The 20,525-nt window shown below is 42.7% G+C and overlaps 1 protein-coding gene across 1 annotated transcript; it reads left to right on the forward strand.

Annotated features, from left to right (window-relative positions):
• Positions 1–727: 727 nt before the first annotated feature.
• On the forward strand, positions 728–12,914 carry LOC142209726 (vomeronasal type-2 receptor 26-like). Its single transcript, XM_075279071.1, has 6 exons — positions 728–733; positions 828–878; positions 3,740–3,863; positions 7,797–8,633; positions 12,667–12,730; positions 12,887–12,914. The coding sequence occupies exons 1-6, from the start codon at positions 728–730 to the stop codon at positions 12,912–12,914; spliced, it is 1,110 nt and encodes a 369-aa protein (XP_075135172.1).
• The last annotated feature ends 7,611 nt before the right edge of the window (positions 12,915–20,525 follow it).

The following is a 20,525-nucleotide window of genomic DNA, read 5'->3' on the forward strand; positions in this document are numbered from 1 at the left end:
ACCAGATCAGGTGTAGAAGCTTGGGCAGCCTGAGTAACAGCAGGAACAGCTGGAGCGGCAGGTAACAGAGGTGTAGGTGCGACAACTTGTCCACTTTCTAAGTTGGAAGGGTGAGAGTACAGGAGGGGGCTGTAAGGTGCCTCGGTCCCCAAGACTTGGATGGCTAGCGACTTGAAATCTGCAAATGAAACGTCCTGATTCTGCACCGCTAGCATGCGGAGTTGGCTTTGCCCTAGCCGGGAGTCTACGCCTTCAATAAATCTGTCCTTGAGCATCTTATCAGCTTCAACCGCACTAATGGAATCAATTTGCTGTACAGCCCGGAAAGCAGTTTGCAGGGCTAAGGCATAGTCTCTCAATGTCTCACCTGGTTGTTGTCTTCTATTGAAGAATCCCAGTCTCACCTCTGTAGAAGATTTTGGTTCAAATTCCCGCTTGAGCCGGGTGAAGATCTTTTCAACAGTCTTTATCAGCTGTGGGCCAGGAGCGAGCTTCTTGGAAGGCGACTCCTTCCAGCTGGCCCAGAAGCACATTCACCTGCTGCACTGGGGATAAAGGTAACAAGTGAAAAGCCCGGAGTATTTGTTCCTTAAAGTCTGTTAAAGTGTGGGGGTCCCCCTGATAACTGGGTAGGTGCGGAGCCCTCAGAAGAAAGTTCACTCCAGTAGCTGCAGCAGCTGATCCATCATCAGGAATAACATTTAATTGAGCATTGTCCGCGTCAGACATGATAGTAGGATAGTGTGGTACTGTTGCTTTAAATTTTTCTCGTGCTTGCGGCGCTGTGCCGGGTGGTCAATCAATTCACTCTTTCTCCCTCTTGCCAGCGCTGCTGGCTTACTCACTGCGCGGCTGCAGAGGCAGATGTGGACGCTCCGGTGCGGTCCCTGTAGCTGGGCGGAGATCCGGAGCAGTCGGCGGCTGGTCGTGATGTCACTCCTTTCCCAGGAGTGAACTGCAGCCGGCTGAGATGAAGGCACGCCTCCCGACACTAGAGGGGAAGCCCAGGGCTTCAGCAAGATGGCGGCTGGAGCGGAGGCCACAAGAGGAGGAGTCGGCAGAAAGCAAGTACACAGTCTGTGGAGGGGGCGGCGACACTCTGTAGCTTTTGGTGCCAATCCAGGGGGCGATTCTGGCGCAGCCTGAGGATTTTGGCGCCCGCTGGCAATACAGTCCACAGACACGCCGGCCACACAGCAATGGCGGCGGTTTTAAAAGCACAGTACCCCTTTATACACAACAGTTCGTTACTCACTCTGAGATGGCTGGTAGTCCACAGGAGGGGTAGCGATGATGGAGTATAATGTCCAGCAATAAATTGGGGCCCAATTTTCACAAAGTTCATATCCTGTTTGTGATGCCAGAAAAAGGGGTCTTGTGGTAACCAGGGGCAACGGGCAATGTAGTGTTGTCACGTTTGGGCAGAGTGGTGTCCCGGTGTATCCCTGATTATCCACAACCCTTTCCACTCTTCCATTCACCCAGGCGCGATGTGCAGGATAACAGTCGACCACACAGGGTTAGGGTGAACAGGTTAACTTTACTGAAGAAACCGGCAGTCTTACAGTGCTTTGCAGCAGCAGGTTCACAGTGCAATGTGACAAAGTCCAGTCCAGGCACTGAAGAGTTAAGTGAGGCACCAATCACCAATCCTTATGTCCCTTAGCAGCAGTTGGGAGGACGGTTGCTATTAGCAATGTGAAGGTGTACAAATACAGTAGGAGAGTAGATGATAGGACAGGCCAGCCCTTGTGGGAGACGACGGTAACTGCGGCTTCGTAACTTGGCTCATTACGGATAAAGACTCACGTTTGGTGATGTCGGGGTGCTGTGGCTCGGGGACCGATGAAAGGCCACTAGCAAGGCAGGAGGGTCCTTGAAGTAGTTGCCCCTCCTGGCAAACAGTATGCACAGTACTTTAGGGAGGTAGGAGACCTTGCAGAGTTTCCGCAGCTCACGGGGCTCTGTCCGGAGAGGTAGAAGGTGCAGGAGTTGATTTCAGGGGTGCAGGCACTTCAGCCCAGCTGTACCGGCCGGCTATATCTTCCAGACCCGGATTTCAGCTTGTCAGGGATCTCGGCTGAGACCTGCAGTCTCACTGCAACTTCAGAGAAAACAAGTAGGCCTAGACCTCAGGCTTGAGGCCTACACAGGAGCTAAGAGCTGGTGGCAGGGATGTCTGCCTTCCCTAGACTCTAGGTCTAGACTGCAGGCCTGAGAGGAAGGAAGCTCCTCCCAGGGAGAGGACTGGATAGGGATTGGTGCTCACAACTCACATGTTTAGCAGACACAGGAAACTTAAAGTGACAGAACATAACAATAAATTTATAATGCAAAGTACATCAGGACCTATATAAAAGAGAGATACATCTGCCTAAATACTGACAGGGGTGCCACAGAGGTGCTGGGGAGCAGTGCCCAGGAGTAAGCTACTGGCCACAGGCGCACAAGGGCCCTAACTCACTATCAGTGGTCGCTCTGGGTCACTGCACTATGTCAGTGATGGTGAACCTATGGCTCACATGCCAGAGAGGGGACACAGAGCCCTCTATGTTGGCACACGTGCGGTCGCCCGGATCGCTCACTAACAAGGAATCTGGTACAGGATTCCCCATTGATGAGCAATCGCTGCCTTCAGTTCTATGTGCAAATGCACACACAGCTGAAAGCTGTCAGTGTAGGTTGCAGATCACGCAAATGCAGTGTGATACCGAAAATTTTACTTTAGCATAACCAACAATCCAACATATTTTCCGCGAGCAAAGCCGCCGGGTATTCTACTAGTAAGTATATAAATCCCCAAAACAGCAACTTTAGTTCTGTACATACAAAAGAGGAAAAATAATCTGCAGTGGAGATGAGCGATTCAACATGACACAAACCAAATTCATTCCAAAATTCCCAACTTTTAGATTATAGAATTCTTGGGATTCATTATGTGCAATTCTAACAAAATGACGTCTGCCAGATCGAGAGGAGCCCAATGACCTGGAGCGGAGACCGGGCTGGATTCCCCATAATGCTACGAGGGCAACCAAGAGAATTTATGGAGAAAGAAAGACATTGCCATTGCTGTCAGAGCTGCCGCATCACTATCACATGTCTCACATTCTATCAGATTGTATCCAAGTGAAGTGACAATTAGTGACACATAAATCTCATTATCTTACAGAGATTGCCGACCTAAATTAGAAAATATTCTGTGACAAACCAACATTTATTCCCCTTTATACCATTTCTTATGTCTCAGCTCAATCTGTGTCACTGTGACAATTTAATGTCACATAAATCTCATTTTGCTGCATAGCGCCCCCCAGAAATTGCCGCAGTTCTCATTTATACCTCATTATTAATAATACAGATTTACTATTGTGTAGGGGGGAGTTTGGGGAAGATTTTTGTTATATAGTTTAATAAACTTTTTTACTTCCTTTTTTTGGAAAAAAGGCTCTAAAGTTTTCCCTAGTAAAGCTCTACCTAAGCTAGTCATGAGGGACTATAGGAGTGTGAGGTCACTGATGATGTCATAGTCATGGCTATTATGTAAGAAGTTCAACCATGAACACTGCCACTTTGTAAGAACAGAGATCACATCAGACAGGGTATAAACAACAACAGACTCCATATCTCATTCACTGACCTGGGGACTCCTCATGGGACACCTACTATAGTCCACCCTCCGAGGTCACACATGGACATTCTGTGTCACTCCAGTAATGCTTCTTGTCTTCTCCTTCAGATCCCAGTATCCCGCTGCTCAGAGCCATGTTTACCTGGAAGCAGGAAGAAGGCAGGAGAAACAATTCACACCTGCTGCTATGACTGTGTGCCATGTTCAGAGGGAGAGATCTCCAATATAACCGGTATATGATAGTAGGAGCAGTAGTACTGTCTTATCAGTGTGATGATGGTCTAGTAGGAGTAGTAGTACTGTCTTACCAGTGTGATGATGTTCTAGTAGGAGTAGTAGTACTGTCTTACCAGTGTGATGATGTTCTAGTAGGAGTAGTAGTACTGTCTTACCAGTGTGATGATGTTCTAGTAGGAGTAGTAGTACTGTCTTACCAGTGTGATGATGTTCTAGTAGGAGTAGTAGTACTGTCTTACCAGTGTGATGATGGTCTAGTAGTAGTAGTAGTACTGTCTTATCAGTGTGATGATGTCCTAGTAGGAGTAGTAGTACTGTCTTACCAGTGTGATGATGTTCTAGTAGAAGTAGTAGTACTGTCTTACCAGTGTGATGATGTTCTAGTAGGAGTAGTAGTACTGTCTTACCAGTGTGATGATGGTCTAGTAGGAGTAGTAGTACTGTCTTACCAGTGTGATGATGTTCTAGTAGGATTAGTAGTACTGTCTTACCAGTGTGATGATGTTCTAGTAGGAGTAGTAGTACTGTCTTACCAGTGTGATGATGGTCTAGTAGGAGTAGTAGTACTGTCTTACAAGTGTGATGATGTTCTAGTAGGAGTAGTAGTACTGTCTTACCAGTGTGATGATGTTCTAGTAGGATTAGTAGTACTGTCTTACCAGTGTGATGATGTTCTAGTAGGACTAGTAGTACTGTCTTACCAGTGTGATGATGGTCTAGTAGGAGTAGTAGTACTGTCTTACAAGTGTGATGATGTTCTAGTAGGAGTAGTAGTACTGTCTTACCAGTGTGATGATGTTCTAGTAGGATTAGTAGTACTGTCTTACCAGTGTGATGATGTTCTAGTAGAAGTAGTAGTACTGTCTTACCAGTGTGATGATGGTCTAGTAGGAGTAGTAGTACTGTCTTACCAGTGTGATGATGTTCTAGTAGGAGTAGTAGTACTGTCTTACTAGTGTGATGATGTTCTAGTAGGAGTAGTAGTACTGTCTTACCAGTGTGATGATGCTCTAGTAGGAGTAGTAGTACTGTCTTACCAGTGTGATGATGTTCTAGTAGGAGTAGTAGTACTGTCTTACCAGTATGATGATGTTCTAGTAGGAGTAGTAGTACTGTCTTACCAGTGTGATGATGTTCTAGTAGAAGTAGTAGTACTGTCTTACCAGTGTGATGATGTTCTAGTAGGAGTAGTAGTAGTAGTACTGTCTTACCAGTGTGATGATGTTCTAGTAGAAGTAGTAGTACTGTCTTACCAGTGTGATGATGTTCTAGTAGGAGTAGTAGTACTGTCTTACCAGTGTGATGATGATCTAGTAGGAGTAGTAGTACTGTCTTACCAGTGTGATGATGTTCTAGTAGGAGTAGTAGTACTGTCTTACCAGTGTGATGATGATCTAGTAGGAGTAGTAGTACTGTCTTACCAGTGTACATGATGGTCTAGTAGGAGTAGTAGTACTGTCTTACCAGTGTGATGATGTTCTAGTAGGAGTGTTAAAGCCAAAATATTGACTATATCATGGATCAATAAGTCAGTCCAAATTAATAAGCATGTTTGTGCACAAATCGCTAATAATGAGACAGACACAGAGTTCCGTATCAAATCAGCCATGCTAGCCCCTTAGCCCAGCTCAGCACAACTGGCTCTTTATTGAAAGTACACACACTTTAGAGACAAAGAAAGGAGGGGTTACTGCCCCCTTTGACATTCCTGAGTTGTCCATCTCCCATTGGCTCCAAACCTCAATGTCCAGCCAGACACCTCCTTGCTGTAACCTGAAGACTTCACCACGAGGCAGGGTAAACAAGCTCCCTCTGGGCTTCAAGATCCTTTGTCTCAGATCCATGCAACCTCATTAAGGAAAAATTAGTATTTCTACAATATAAAGTATAAGAATCTTGATTCATGTTCTCAGACTTGACAGGAGTAGTAGTACTCGATTATCAGTGTAGATAATGAGAATGATGTTCTAGAGCTAGATTTTATATTTTCTGCTGATGAAAGATGATGGAGAATAAAATTCGATCCATAATGCAGTGAAATGTTTGATTTGAGTAGCCGCTCAATACTTGACAGTTCGATTGAACATCGAACCCTATTATAGTCTATGGGGAATAAATACTCATTTAGGGGGAAACCACTATTCGACTCAGGAGAGTCACTAAGTCCACTATGACACCCCAGGAAATGATGCCAATACCCTGGAATGCAACTGGGACAGCAGGGGAAGATGTCTGGGGGCATCTAATATGCCGAAGTCACTGTATTACATCGGGATTCCTGTCAGCTTGCGATATGAGCGAGTTGACTTTTTCCCATAGGAATGCATTGACCAATGTTGATTGGCCGAATGGCATACAGAGTACAATATTCGGCCAATCAATGCTGGTTCTGCTGAAGGAGGCGAAGTCTAAGATTAGTCCACAGCACTGCTTTATTTCTGGTGTAGCAGTGCAGACCGTGCACTCAGCTCGGCTCATCTCTGGAGTACCCGAGCTGAGCGCATACAGAGTACAGCATTCGGCCAATCAACGCTGGTTCTGCTGGAGGAGGCAGAGTCTAAGATCGGTCCACAGCAGTCTCCATTCTGGTCCGATCTCAGTCTCTGCCTCCTGATAGACGAGCCTCCGGCAGAACCAGCGTTGATTGGCCGAATGCCGTACTCTCTATGGCATTCGGCCAATTAACGCTGGACAATGCATTCCTATGGGAAAAAGTCAGCTTGCGCATATCGCAAACTGACAGGGATCCCGACCAGATAGAGCTCCAAAGATCTGGTTCAGTGACATTCCCCCCTAAATAAAGGTAATCCCTAGCTAACCCTGCCTGTAAATCTGTCCCTGTCTCACAGTCACATAGTTCACAGTCTCATATGCCCCGGATATTAAATCCACTATTCTTATAAATTGGAGGTTACCTGAATTAGTCAGCCAATTACTTTTTCCGATTTTTTTTCAATGCCTCCGTTGTCCTAGTTCCTGTCCCACCTCCCCTGCGCAGTTATTGGTGCAAAAAAAGCCGTCGGGGGAGGGGACGGATCGGGGGTGTGGCTTAGCGGAGGGGCGTGGTGACTCGAAGGGGGCGTGGCTTAGCGCCGTTCGCCGGCAGAGAGCAGGCCCGGAGACTGCCTGCGCTCTGCCTGAGCGTGAGGGGAGGCTGCTGGAGCAGCGCTGCTCCAGTGGCCTCCCCAAACCACCGCTCGGTGCTAAGCCAGTCCAGGACAGCTTGTCCTGGACTGGCTTAGGTTAGCAAAAATGCCGCCCTCCCTGAGGCCCTGGCATAGCGCCGCCTGAAGCGCTCGCTTCAGGTTGCCTCATGGGAGGTGCGGCGCTGCTGTTCGCTCATCTCTAATAACTAATCTCAGAGCCGTCTTCATATTGTCATGTATATCTGTTCTGGGGTTGGTGACAAGAAACCGCCGTGGTTCTCATGTTTATAAGGATAGGTTTTTTTTGGGGGGGTTGAGCAAAATTTATGTATTGTAATATATTTCAGGATGATGATTACAGGTTCGGCCAATAGTAAAGATAAGGAAGGACACGTCTGTACGACCATTTCATCCATTTAACCTCATCCCTGTTAGAAGACCATAATGGCTAAGTGTTCTTTGCTTTGTGTTTTCATTGCAGCCTTCTAGGAATCATAATTGTTTCATTTTTTGTGATTGTTACAATATTGGGACGTTTCCTTCACAATGAGTTGTATGAACTTACTTATTAGCTTATAGTAACTATTTCTGCACCAAGTTTACCTTTATCTTTTCTCCATTTCTTACCTTTATACTATGTGTCACATGATTCCACTGTCACTAAATATCTAGTTTGTCTCACTTACTATTTGTTCCCGCAGGTCCTGAGAGTCCTGACTTGTGGAGTTTTCAGACAGATCGGTCCTTTATAATATCTAATATGTAATTAAATCTTCCTACAGATGCCGACAGCTGCAGTAAATGCCAAAGTGACGAATGGCCAAATAAGAAGAGAGACCGATGTCTGCCCAAAGTAATGGAATTCATCTCTTATAATGACACCATTGCTTCTGTAACTTCCTCCTTCTCACTCTTCGGATGTCTTGTGACCGGCTCCATATTTGGAATATTTATTTCCTACCGGGACACTCCTATTGTTAAAGCTAATAACCGGAACCTGAGTTATCTCCTCCTGGTCTCCATCATCCTCAGCTTCCTCTCTGTCTTCTTGTTTCTTGGTCGTCCCAGTGATGTCACTTGTAGATTACGTGAAACCAGTTTTGGAGTCTTCTTCTCGGTCGCCGTCTCTTCACTTCTGGCCAAGACTGTTATGGTTTGTGTTGCTTTTAAGTCCACCAAGCCTGGAAGCCCCTGGAGAAAATGGCTGAGTGTGAAGCTGCCCTATACCATAGTGTTGTTGTGTTCCTCCTTCCAGGTTGTCATCTGTGTTCTGTGGTTGTCTATTTCTCCCCCATTCCAGGACCTGGACACTCAGTCTTATCCTGAGAAGATCATCATTCAGTGTAATGAGGGCTCAGATCTCTGGTTCTACTCCATGTTGGGTTATATGGGGCTCCTGGCCGCTGTCAGCTTTCTTCTGGCTTTCATGGTGAGGACATTACCGGACAGTTTTAATGAGGCCAAGTACATCACCTTCAGCATGCTGCTGTTCTGTAGTGTCTGGATGGCCATGATCCCGGCTTATCTGAGCACCAGAGGGAAATACATGGTGGCCGTGGAGATATTTGCAGTAATGGCTTCCAGTGCTGGACTTTTAGCTTGTGTGTTTTTCCCAAGATGTTTTATTATTTTATTTAGATCAAAAATGAACAGAAAAACTGATCTGCTGGGGAGAAGAAAGGGAATATGTAATAATAGTAATAAATGATGATGTGTAATATGCCACGTGGTAACATAATGCCCCTCCCCCACACCACTATTATACACTGTGCTAGACAGAATATCTCTGTATTATATTCTATTATAAAGCTTTTGCCCCTTATTCCCATGAAGATGCTGCTTTAGTGGTATATATATATATATATATATATATATATATATATATATATATATATGGTAGTATTGTTGCACTGCGGGGTCACAATCCTTAGTACTGACCGTCCTGCAGATGATCGCACTACATGTGACGTCACACATTACACAGCCGGTAATATGTCAGGACTGAATGAATATACAGTATACATAGACAATGTAGCATTCAGGCTCAGCAGATTCTTTCTGAATACAGGAAATATTTAGATACATATAGGTAATAATAGTGGGTGGGGAAGGGTAATTATTTTACAACATGGATAATTAAACAAGACTAGAGATGAGCGAACAGTTAAATATTCGATGTTCATTATTCGTTTCGAATAGCCCCTCAATATTCGACTATTTAAACGAATATCAAGCCCCATTATAGTCTATGGGGAAAAAAGCTTAGTTTCAGGGGAAACCACTCTTCAACTCAGGAGAGTCACCAAGTTCACTATGACACCTCAGCAAATGAGGACAACAACTCTGCAATGCAACTGGGACAGCAGGGGAAGCATGCCTGGGGGTATCTAACATGCCCAATTCCCTGTATTACGCCACTAATAATGCGGGAGCTGACTTTTCCCCATAGGAATGCATTGACCAGCGTTGATTGGCCGAATGCCTTAAAGTGTACAGCATTTGTCCAATCAACGTTGGTTCTGCAGGAGGCTTGTCTGTGAGGAGGCGGAGTCTAAGATCGGTTCACAGCAGTCTCCATTGCGGTCCGATCTCAGGTATAGCAGAGTTGACACAGCTCTGCTACACCTGAGATGCAGCAGAGCTGGCCGTGCGCTGGGCTCTGCTACATCTGAGATGTAGCAGCGCTGTGTCAACTCTGCTACATCTGAGATCGGACCACAATGGAGACTGCTGAGGACCGATCTTAGACTCCGCCTTCTCCAGCACTACAAAGCACAGCTCGTTCCACAGAATCTAAGCCCTTAACCAACTTTCAACCAAAAATAAAAATGCTAATCAGATGATGATGCGATATTAACGGATTTTAATTCTTAAATGTAATTTTATTCAACAAAATTAGTAACTAATAAAAAAACATTGTAAATGAAGTATCGTTGTAATAGTAATGACACCCAGAATAATCATATTTCTTAGGGGGCCACACGGTGGCTCAGTGGATAGCATCACTGCAGCCTTGCCGTAATGGAGTCCTGGTGTTGAAATCCCTCCAAAGGCAAAAAACCATCTGCAAGGAGTTTGTATGTTCTCCCTGTTTTTGCATGGATTTCCATCCCATATTTAAAAAAAAGACATACTGATAGGAAAAAAATGTACATTGTGAGCTCTATGTGGGGCTCACAATCTACAAAAACAAAACAAAATAATGTTACTTATTCTGTATGGTGACTGGCAAAACATGTCACAAAGCAATGCTAGAATTGTTGGGTTATTTTCAGATTCCACCCAGAAAGAGTTACTAACATTTAGTCAATAAGTCATAGGCACCCGGAAATAGTGTCAATAAAAAGTACATCACATCCAACCAAAACCGAGCCCTCATATGGCCACATCACCAGGAAATATAAAGAATATAGCTTGTACAAAGTGAAGGCAATCCCCCCAAATAACCAAATCATTAGGACAAAACTGACTGCGGAAAGAAGGAAATGTATAAGCTGTGCAAGCAAATATCAGAGGGCCCTGAGTTTCTGGTCAGAAGACTTTTGTCTCTACTAGATTTATATAGTTTGTAAAACCACTTACACATATACAGTCCTATGAAAAAGTTTGGGCACCCCTATTAATCTTAATCATTTTTAGTCCTAAATATTTTGGTGTTGGCAACAGCCATTTCAGTTTGATATATCTAATAACTGATGGACACAGTAATATTTCAGGATTGAAATGAGGTTTATTGTACTAACAGAAAATGCGCAATATGCATTAAACCAAAATTTGACCGGTGCAAAAGTCTGGGCACCTCAACAGAAAAGTGCCAGTAATATTTAGTAGATCCTCCTTTTGCAAAGATAACAGTCTCTAGTCGCTTCCTGTAGCTTTTAATCAGTTCCTGGATCCTGGAGGAAGGTATTTTGGACCATTCCTCTTTACAAAACAATTCAAGTTCAGTTAAGCTTGATGGTCGCCGAGCATGGACAGCCCGCTACAAATCATCCCACAGATGTTCAATGATATTCAGGTCTGGGGACTGGGATGGCCATTCCAGAACATTGTAATTGTTCCTCTGCATGAATGCCTGAGTCGATTTGGAGCGGTGTTTTGGATCGTTGTTTTGCTGAAATATCCATCTTCGTCACTTATTCTTGAACATTTTTCTCAAGAATCTGCTGATACTGAGTGGAATCCATGCGATCCTCAACTTTAACAAGATTCCCGGTGCCAGCATTGGCCACACAGCCCCAAAGCATGATGGAACCTCCACCAAATTCTACAGTGGGTAGCAAGTGTTTTTCTTGGAATGCTATTTTTTTTGGACGCCATGCATAACGCCTTTTTGTATGACCAAACAACTCAATCTTTGTTTCATCAGTCCACAAGACCTTCTTCCAAAATGAAGCTGCCTTGTCCAAATGTGCTTTTTCATACCTCAGGCAACTCTATTTGTGGCGTACATGCAGAAACGGCTTCTTTCTCAGCACTCTCCCATACATCTTCTCCTTGTGCAAAGTGCGCAGTATCGTTGACTGATGCACAGTGACACCATCTGCAGCAAGATGATGCTGCAGCTCTTTGGAGGTGGTCTGTGGATTGTCTTTGACTGTTCTCACCATTCTTCTTCTCTGCCTTTCTGATATTTTTCTTGGCCTGCCACTTCTGGGCTTAACAAGAACTGTCCCTGTGGTCTTCCATTTCCTTACTATGTTCCTCACAGTGGAAACTGACAGGTTAAATCTCTGAGACAGCTTTTTGTATCCTTCCCCTGAACAACTATGTTGAGCAATCTTTGTTTTCAGATCATTTGAGAGTTGTTTTGAGTAGCCCATGATGCCGCTCTTCAGAGGAGATTCAAATAGTAGAACAACTTGCAATTGGCCACCTTAAATACTTTTTCTTATGATTGGATACATCTGGCTATGAAGTTCAAAGCTCACTGAGGTTACAAAACCAATTTTGTGCTTCAGTAAGTCAGTAAAAAGTAGTTAGGAGTATTCAAATCAATAAAATGATAAGGGTACCAAAATTTTTGCACCGGTCAAATTTGGTTTAATGCATATTGCACATTTTCTGTTAGTACAATAAACCTCATTTCAATCCTGAAATATTACTGTGTCCATCAGTTATTAGATAGATCAAACTGAAATGGCTGTTGCAAACACCAAAATATTTAGAACTAAAAATGATTAAGATTAATAGGGGTGCCCAAACTTTTTCATAGGACTGTATATGCAAATGTGTTTTTCACATCTTAGCTGAGGCTTTTATTGCTGCCATTTTGAAGTCCATGCACCTTTGTGATCAGATTTTACCCTATTTTTTGAAGAGCAAGGTGAACAAAAAAGATTTGGGATCATTTTTTGCTAAAATAATATATTTTTTATTAGATCAGACATTTTCAGACACAGTAATACAAATTATATCTATTTTCCATTTCTTTATGATAAATAGGAAGAAAGAGCAGTTTTTACTTTATTTTTTTTTTTTTTTTTTTTTTTTTTGTTATTGGCCAGCACCTCAAAATCTCACTGCTAGGGTGATTGGACATTTGGGAGGAGCCCTTTATACCTGGCTCAGATTATGGGTTCACTATTAACATGGGGTTTTCTCCTAACCTATGTTATATGTTCTTTTCTAACTAATGACAAAGGGTTAAAGGGGAGGCTGAAAGTGGGCGACTGATGGCCCCAGAAGAAGGCCGTAGTGTTGGAGCCCTGGACAGGTGAGTCTGAGCTGTTCCTTGTTTTCCCACACCTCCCCAGGGTTATGATTATTATACTCTGGGGTCTGAAGATGGGCGTAAATCTGATGATAAATCCCCCCTTTATATAATAACAGGCCACTGAGTGTATTGTTAAAGGACTCTGTTTATTCTCAGAATGAAACAAGGCTTCAGGGTCATGTAAACTATAAATGAACACCTTAGGGCCCATTCACATGGAGGAAAATGGTGAGGAATTTGGTGTGGAATTTCATTGCTAAAAAATGCCTTCCATTGACTTCAATGGATTCCTTTTTTTTTGCTGGAAGAACAAGGAACCCATTGAAGTCAATAGGAGGTCTTTTTTAAATTGTGGAATGTGAGCCCCATGTAGGACTCACAATGTACATTTTTTTCCTATCAGTATGTCTTTGTAGAGTGGGAGGAAATCCATGTAATTACAGGGAGAATACACAAACTCCTTGCAGATGTTGTTCCCGGCAGGATTCAAACCCAGGATTACAGCACTGAAGGGCTGCAGTGCTAACCACTGAGCCACCGTGTTCCCCCAATGGGAGGCTTTTTTCAGCACTGAAATTCCACACCAAATTCGACACCATTTTCCTCCATGTGAATGAACCCTAAAGGAATTTGGTGTGGAATCTGAGGCAGTTTCCACACCAAATTCAGTACCATTTTCCTCCATGTGAATAGACCCTTAGACTGGATGGTAAAACATTGTGGGCGTGGCTGGTTAGATATCAGATGCTACAATGGCTGTAGAGCAGTAAGTTCCTATACCGAGCAGAGAAAAGGAATGCGGATACACACTGGTAGCGGGAGACAGACTGGAAAGTGGAGTACACTGATGTAAGAAACTAAAGAAAAATGGCCGACGGAGCATGAGCAGTCAAAATTATATCAGAAATCATTCTGTGACATTCATGTTAATCCTCAGACATAAGTATTAACCCAGGGTTAGGCTTTATAACAGATTCTCTGCCTTCATTATTAGAAACAGCCCAATAAATAACATTGTGTAACCATAAGCAAAGAACAACTGGATTGCAGTAGTTGGATATAATTGTATGAAAACAAACAGAACAACATAACAGAACTGAATGTACCCAGAATAGTGAACAGAACAGACCTGTAACACCCCAGTATTGAAGCATCTATGCTTTTCGTCAATACGCCCCCATCACGCCCCTTTTCTTTGAAGTTGACAGGTACCACACCCCTTCAGCTGGTGATAGCTGTATCCTCTCTACATACAGGGCCGCTTGTAAGATTTGTACCTTAAATTGTTCAGCATCTGCAGACATCAGGCAAAAGGAGTCCTTATTCCTGGTTAGTTTAATTTTCAGATCCAGACCATTCAGTATGAGTTTCGGTTGATTAAATATATTACCAAAAATGGGACCCAAAAGCTGTACAGGTCTAGATCACACTGTATACCGAGCTCTTTTAGTAAACCCCAAATTATTAGCGTCAAGGGCCCTTTCATGATGGTGACTGTGTCTTTATAGAACAGGCCCGACGTGAACTGCGACAACAGCGCTTGTGAATATAAGTTAAAATTGTCTCTATGTAGGCTCTATAGCTGTACAAATTATCCGAACGTGAAATAAGTCTGTTGCTGGGCGTTACGTCTATCTGGGTGAAAAGCGTTGCTATTGGATAAAGACCGTGAAACAGACTGGATAGATCGGTGATATTCAGTCAATGCAGAGCCTCTTTTAACGAGGAAGAAGGAGACTTATTGTGATCTAAAGGTGTGTACCAGCTATGTGAGTAGTGGATTTTGGTCATAGCGACCTCATAAGGCCCCGCTAAATGAACTGCTTTGACGAGTTTTGTTGTATAAACAGAGATTCCATGATTTATGGAGAATTCAGCTGATTTTCATTAATCCAAGAATTGAAGGACGTAGGGTAACCTAGCCACTTTACGAAAAAATGAGTTTCACCCCTCACACGTCTCTTCTCAGTATCTTTTCTATTCTGTAGACGCTGTCAGCAACGGTAGGCACTTTCTGTAACTCTTCTTTGTAAAACGAGCCTTCTATTTGGTCATTCGCTAAATCAATGAGTTTATACAAAGGTTTTTTTTCTCTTTTTTTCTGTTTTCAAAAAATGTAATTTATACAACGGTTTTCTTGTGTTAATGCCAGAGACAACAAAAATCTCTGTGTAAGTCTGTTCATACCCTTTAGCGAAAGAACCTTTATACTGCGTTATGTGAACATTGTCACCTATTTATAACGTCTGTCTATCTGGTTTAAGAGTCGTGTATTTGCCATAAATAGTCCTCCATATTCTTAATAAATTGTTTTTTGTTACGTCCACGGGCCTGCAGTGAATTGTATTGTGGTATGTGAGATTACAGCTGTATAAAAAATTATTTAGTTCATCTATATATCGGTGTGTATGGCGGCTATATACAAATTTCCACATCTTTGTTTTTAACGTTCCATTAAATCGTTCCACTAAAGAGGTTTTCACGCTGTTTGTAGTAAAAAAAATGGTGGATATTTTTTCCTTTTTGCTGCTTTCTGGTTGATCATTCTTCATAAATGTCTTTCTTAGCGGCATATGGAGTGTATAAATCGGTTGGGTTATTAACCAAGAAGCTACAGTCGGCCTCTTTATACCGTGTTTTTTAACAGACCTGTATAAACTCTCTACGCCGCCAAAAGATCCAGGTGCTTTAGGATTAAATATATCTTTTACAAATATTTTTCAGATGGCACCAGCGGCATGGCTGTATCGATTACGAGTGTTTATATTATACATAGCTGCTATATCAGCAAGGCTATCATCTCATATGTACTAACAAACTTTTATACACAGTTTAGAGTATAGAGTTACAACCTATTGATAAGATTAGTTGCTTCCATGTGTGGTGTTGTAGAGTGCTGGAGTGTAGAGACTAACCGCTAATATTTTAAAGTTAACTGTAGTTATTATCACGCGTTATATATATTTACCCGGCCGAACCATTTTGCAATCGCAACTGAGAAAATGTATTGAAACGTCTTTATTTTCACAGACATTTTTTATGTATTTACGGGTAGAGTTGTGAATCTACGATTGTCATAGTCATGAAAATACAGAAGACTCTTTGAATGAGGAGGTGCGTCCAAACTTTTGGTCTGTACTATACGTGCGTGGTTCGAGGGGCACCAGGATGAGGTTAACGTATTCCCTTGGCCAGTAAATTCCCCGGACTTGAACCCAATCGAGAATCTGTGGCACTACCTCGATCGGGTTGTTCGCGCCATGGATGCTCAACCGTGTAACCTAGTGCAGCTGGCCATGGCACTGGAGTCGGCATGGCTCAACATCCCAGTGAACATTATCACAACATGCCCTCTCTTCCTGCACGTCTCGCAGTGGTCCGCTCTGCCAAAGGTGGTTATTCTGGATTTTGACAGGTGGTCAAATTAATGTGACTGGACTGTGTATATGTCACTTTTAATTTAGCTAATAAAAACAATAGTTTTCCATGACAAAAATACCAAACTAAACACTAATACAAATGTATCACCATTTTGGTTTTCACTTTGAATAGAAGCCATTGGAATATCCCTGCAAATATTTGTATTAACTTTGTAATGGATTTATCTCTGGCTCAAAGATACACAGCAATCTGGGTAGTTATGAATTAAGGTTATAAAATGTCTTTTTTCATGACCTTGACAAGATTGTCCATGATCCCAAAAATAGTTTAGATGTTTTTTAAGAATGCCATTGTCATTTATGTAGATTCCATACTGATGACCTCACCACAGAATAAGTCATCAGTATGTAATCTGTGGGGGTCTGATACCTATATTGTGCAAAGATCAGCACTGGAAGCTGAGGAGGACAGGATGGCAGACATGTTACTCCTATTTAACTAATAGGAGGAGCACTGGAATTCTCAGTGTAATAATAAAAGCCCCAGTTACTTATTTCCAGTCATTAGAGATGAGCGAGTAGTACTCGATCGAGTAGTTATTTGATCGAATACTACGGTATTCAAAATACCACTACCAGTACCACTCGCTGTTCGAATGTAAAAGTTCGATGCAGAACCAGCATTGATTGGCTGAATGCTATACAGTTGGCCAATCAATGCTGGTTCTTCTCCTACCTTTAGAAGTCTTCTCCGTGCAGCTTCCCCGCGGCGTCTTCCAGCTCTTCATTCACTCTGCCAGGCATCGGGCCTGGGCAGAGCTGACTGCGCATGTCCGCTTGTAGTGCGGGCATGCGCAGTCGGCTCTGCCCAGGCCCGATGCCTGGCAGAGGGAATGAAGAGCCGCAAGAGCTGGAAGACGCCGCGGGGACGCTGCAAGAAGAAGACTGCACGGAGGATCCAGCCCAACCCTCACTCGTGGACTTGGTAAGTATAATTTGATCGAACATTGCCTACCCCTGAAACGAGCATTTTCCCCCCATAGACTATAATAGGGTTCGATATTCGATTCAAGTAGTCAAATATTGAGGGGCTACTCGAAACGAATATCGAACCTCGAACCTTTTACTGTTCGCTCATCTCTACCAGTCATGTATCCTGTGTTATCTCATTTGTTCATATATACCCTTTTGGCTTCAGGAATGCGGTATTTCTGCTCTGTAAGCAAGCACTGTCTGTTATATCAAGAACCTTTTGTTATTCCATTAGCATACCAGTACTAATCTTGTTTTCACAGCAGTAGACCCCCGAGACTATATGTATTATATCCCTTTATCACACAAAACCCAGACTCCATGACTTTAGCCAAAACTAGTAAGGAAATATAGTCTTATGACAATATTTCACCAGGAGATCCTCTCACAGTTGCACCGTTAAATTTCTCCAGTGCAGAAGACAAAGACGATCAATTCAAATTCACACATGTTACTGTTGGGCGCAGGAAAAAGGTCTAGACACTGAACTCAGTAGCCAAAGAGGATTGGGGAGTCATTCTTGGTGTTTACACGATGGGGAATTTGCCACAAATCTCGTCATACCTGACACGATGGTTATTTGGGGAGGAAATATGACTGTTCATAGTTATTTGGTGTCAATATGGAGGGTAGGGTTACCCATTTTAGTGACATCAGTCAGAGAGGAGACTAACATAGGTATATGGTCTCCCTCCAGACATAGGCGGGAGTTCTGATTCTGGGAAGCATGCGAGAACATTCTCAGTTACTGACTTAAGCAAGCGCCCTGAGGTCTAAGAGTTATGCCTCAGTGAACCAGATTACAGATTAATTCTGGTATTGCTTTTTTCTACTCTTTTATTCCTATTTTTATTTTATGTATTGTATTGTACTTTTACCTGTATTTGCTTGACATCCACTGATATGTACTTCTGTATATGTTAGTGGCTAGTACCACTAAATATATAAAATGTATACCTAAAAAAATGGAGGGGATTCTGGCTAATTCATCCACACATTGCAGAAAAAATCTTCAGCAGAAAAGCTGCAATTTCAAAAACGCAAGTGTAGAGGAAAACTGTGAAAAACACTGCGACAAAATTGTCTTTTCCACTTTATATTTTAGCTGTGGCTCACTATGTCACTATTTTAGTGTAAGCCTTTCAGGTAAGTTCACATGGAGGAAAGTGGAGCGCAATCTGGCACGTATACACGTGTCGGCAGATCACGTTCAATGTTACATCGTATGAACTTACCCTTCCAATTGCACTTGGGAAACCTGAAAATAAATTGTAGTTTTTATTATTTAATCACTTAAAGATCAGATGTTAGAATGTAAAGCATGGAGAGATTGTTATAGAATGTATTCAGTTCTGATCCCTGCTCCATCTGCATTTCAGTATATAGTACTTTGGCATCAATCTTCCTATACAGGAGAGCAGTGGTTCCCAAACATTGTTACGTGGCTGGATATCTGTGCAGTGGTTACTACTAATAGATTGTCCATGACTACACGGGTGGCGCAGATCATTCTTATGTACTGTATGTTTTCACTGCAGGGCTCACCATTTGTCTCTGGTTTATTTATTGTACAGTTCTTGTTGTATATTCGTGAAAGTCAGAGATAACCATGACCGGAAATCACTGCAACGTTTTATTGGAAGGGGTTAATTCATAATATTACTATATAGAAAATGCCAAGCTGGGAGTAATAGTAGATGAAAGAGAAATAACACTTATTCCTCTAGCTGTAGTCATAGATATCAGAACTAAACAATCTACAACAGAGATTTATTATCAGAGTATGGAGTGATAAAGGAAAGCCAAATAATAAATATGATTGGATAATAACAAAAACATCAATTAATCTCATTTCATAGAGTCATTCACATAACATGTCTGTGTAAGAAGTGTCCTTTACTGTTCACTTCAGGGTCTATCAGGATAATGTAACATTTAGGTAAGAACATGCAGCTCAATATTCCTCCCCCGGAACACAATATGGCGAATATCTCTACGATGACCATGTGTTTCCCTGTACTGCTCAGATAGGCCGGGATGGCACAGATCCAGACACTGCAGAACACCAGCATGCTGAAGGTGATGTACTTGGCTTCATTATAGATATCAGGTAATGTCCTCACCATAAAAGCTAGAACAAAACTCAGCACCGCCAGAAAGCCCATATAACCCAACATGAGGTAAAAGGCCAAGACAGAACCTTCATTACACTGGATGATGATCTTCCCAGGATAATCCAGGTTATACTCTTGGTATGGAGGAGACACTGACAACCAGATAACTGCATTCACAATCTGAATAGATGAACAGACCAACACGACTGAATAAGGAAGCTTAACTCCCACACACTTTCTCCAGGAGCTGTCAGGTCTGGTGGCCTTGAATGCTATGTAGACTATGATGGTCTTGGCCAGGACAGAAGACACGGCCACTGTGAAGAAGGTCCCAAAGCAGATTTGTCGCACCATGCAGGTTATATCCACCGGACGACCGATGAACAGAAACACAGAGAGTAAGCTGAAGATGAGAGAGCTCAGTAGGATGAAGCTGAGGTTCCGGTTATTGGCTCTGACAATGGGAGTGTTCCGGAATAAAGTGAATATTCCTATTATAGATACAGTTATAAGAGAGAGTAATATGGAGATGGTGGAAAAGACTGAACTAAGGACATCAGTCTCATAGGAGAAAAACTCATAATCTCTGAGCACACAATTGTTCTTTCCCTCATTCGGCCATTCATCTTCAGGACATCTCTGGCAATTGTCACTGTCTGTGAAGGAAAAGGAAATGAGTTCAGAATTCAACTTTTATCTATCTATCTATCTATCTATCTATCTATCTATCTATCTATCTGAGATAGGGAGGCATCAATTGCAGCAGGTCATGGTACATATCGAGTATATATTCCGAACTCTGACCTATCCTTCTAGTCGCACATTCAAACCATCAACACATCCTGCCGCCTCCAACTCAAGAACATCCATTGAATCTGCTCCTTCCTCGCCCCAGAAATTGCAAAGTTGATAGTCCATACCCTCATAATCTCCCATTAAGATTACTGATTACTTCTCCATGGCCTCCTTGGAAATACTCTCACTCCCCTCCAGTCCACCTTAAACTGTGCTGCTCGCTTAATTCACCTCGCCCCCCGTTCTTCATCGGCCACTCCCCTCTGCCAATTACCTGTTGCTCAGTGAATTGAGTTCAAGTTACTAACACTGACATACAAAGACATCCACAACCCGTCCCTTCCATATATATCTGTCCTAATCCCCCACATATACATTGGTCCTTTTAAATATATCATGGCATTTTTGATAATAGTGTAGATGTATTATGATCTATTATAAGCTCATGTACGGTAGTATATTAGTAATGTAATA

Source organism: Leptodactylus fuscus, chromosome 1 (genome assembly GCF_031893055.1).
Source record: "Leptodactylus fuscus isolate aLepFus1 chromosome 1, aLepFus1.hap2, whole genome shotgun sequence".
In the NCBI taxonomy this organism is placed as follows: Eukaryota; Metazoa; Chordata; class Amphibia; order Anura; family Leptodactylidae; genus Leptodactylus; species Leptodactylus fuscus.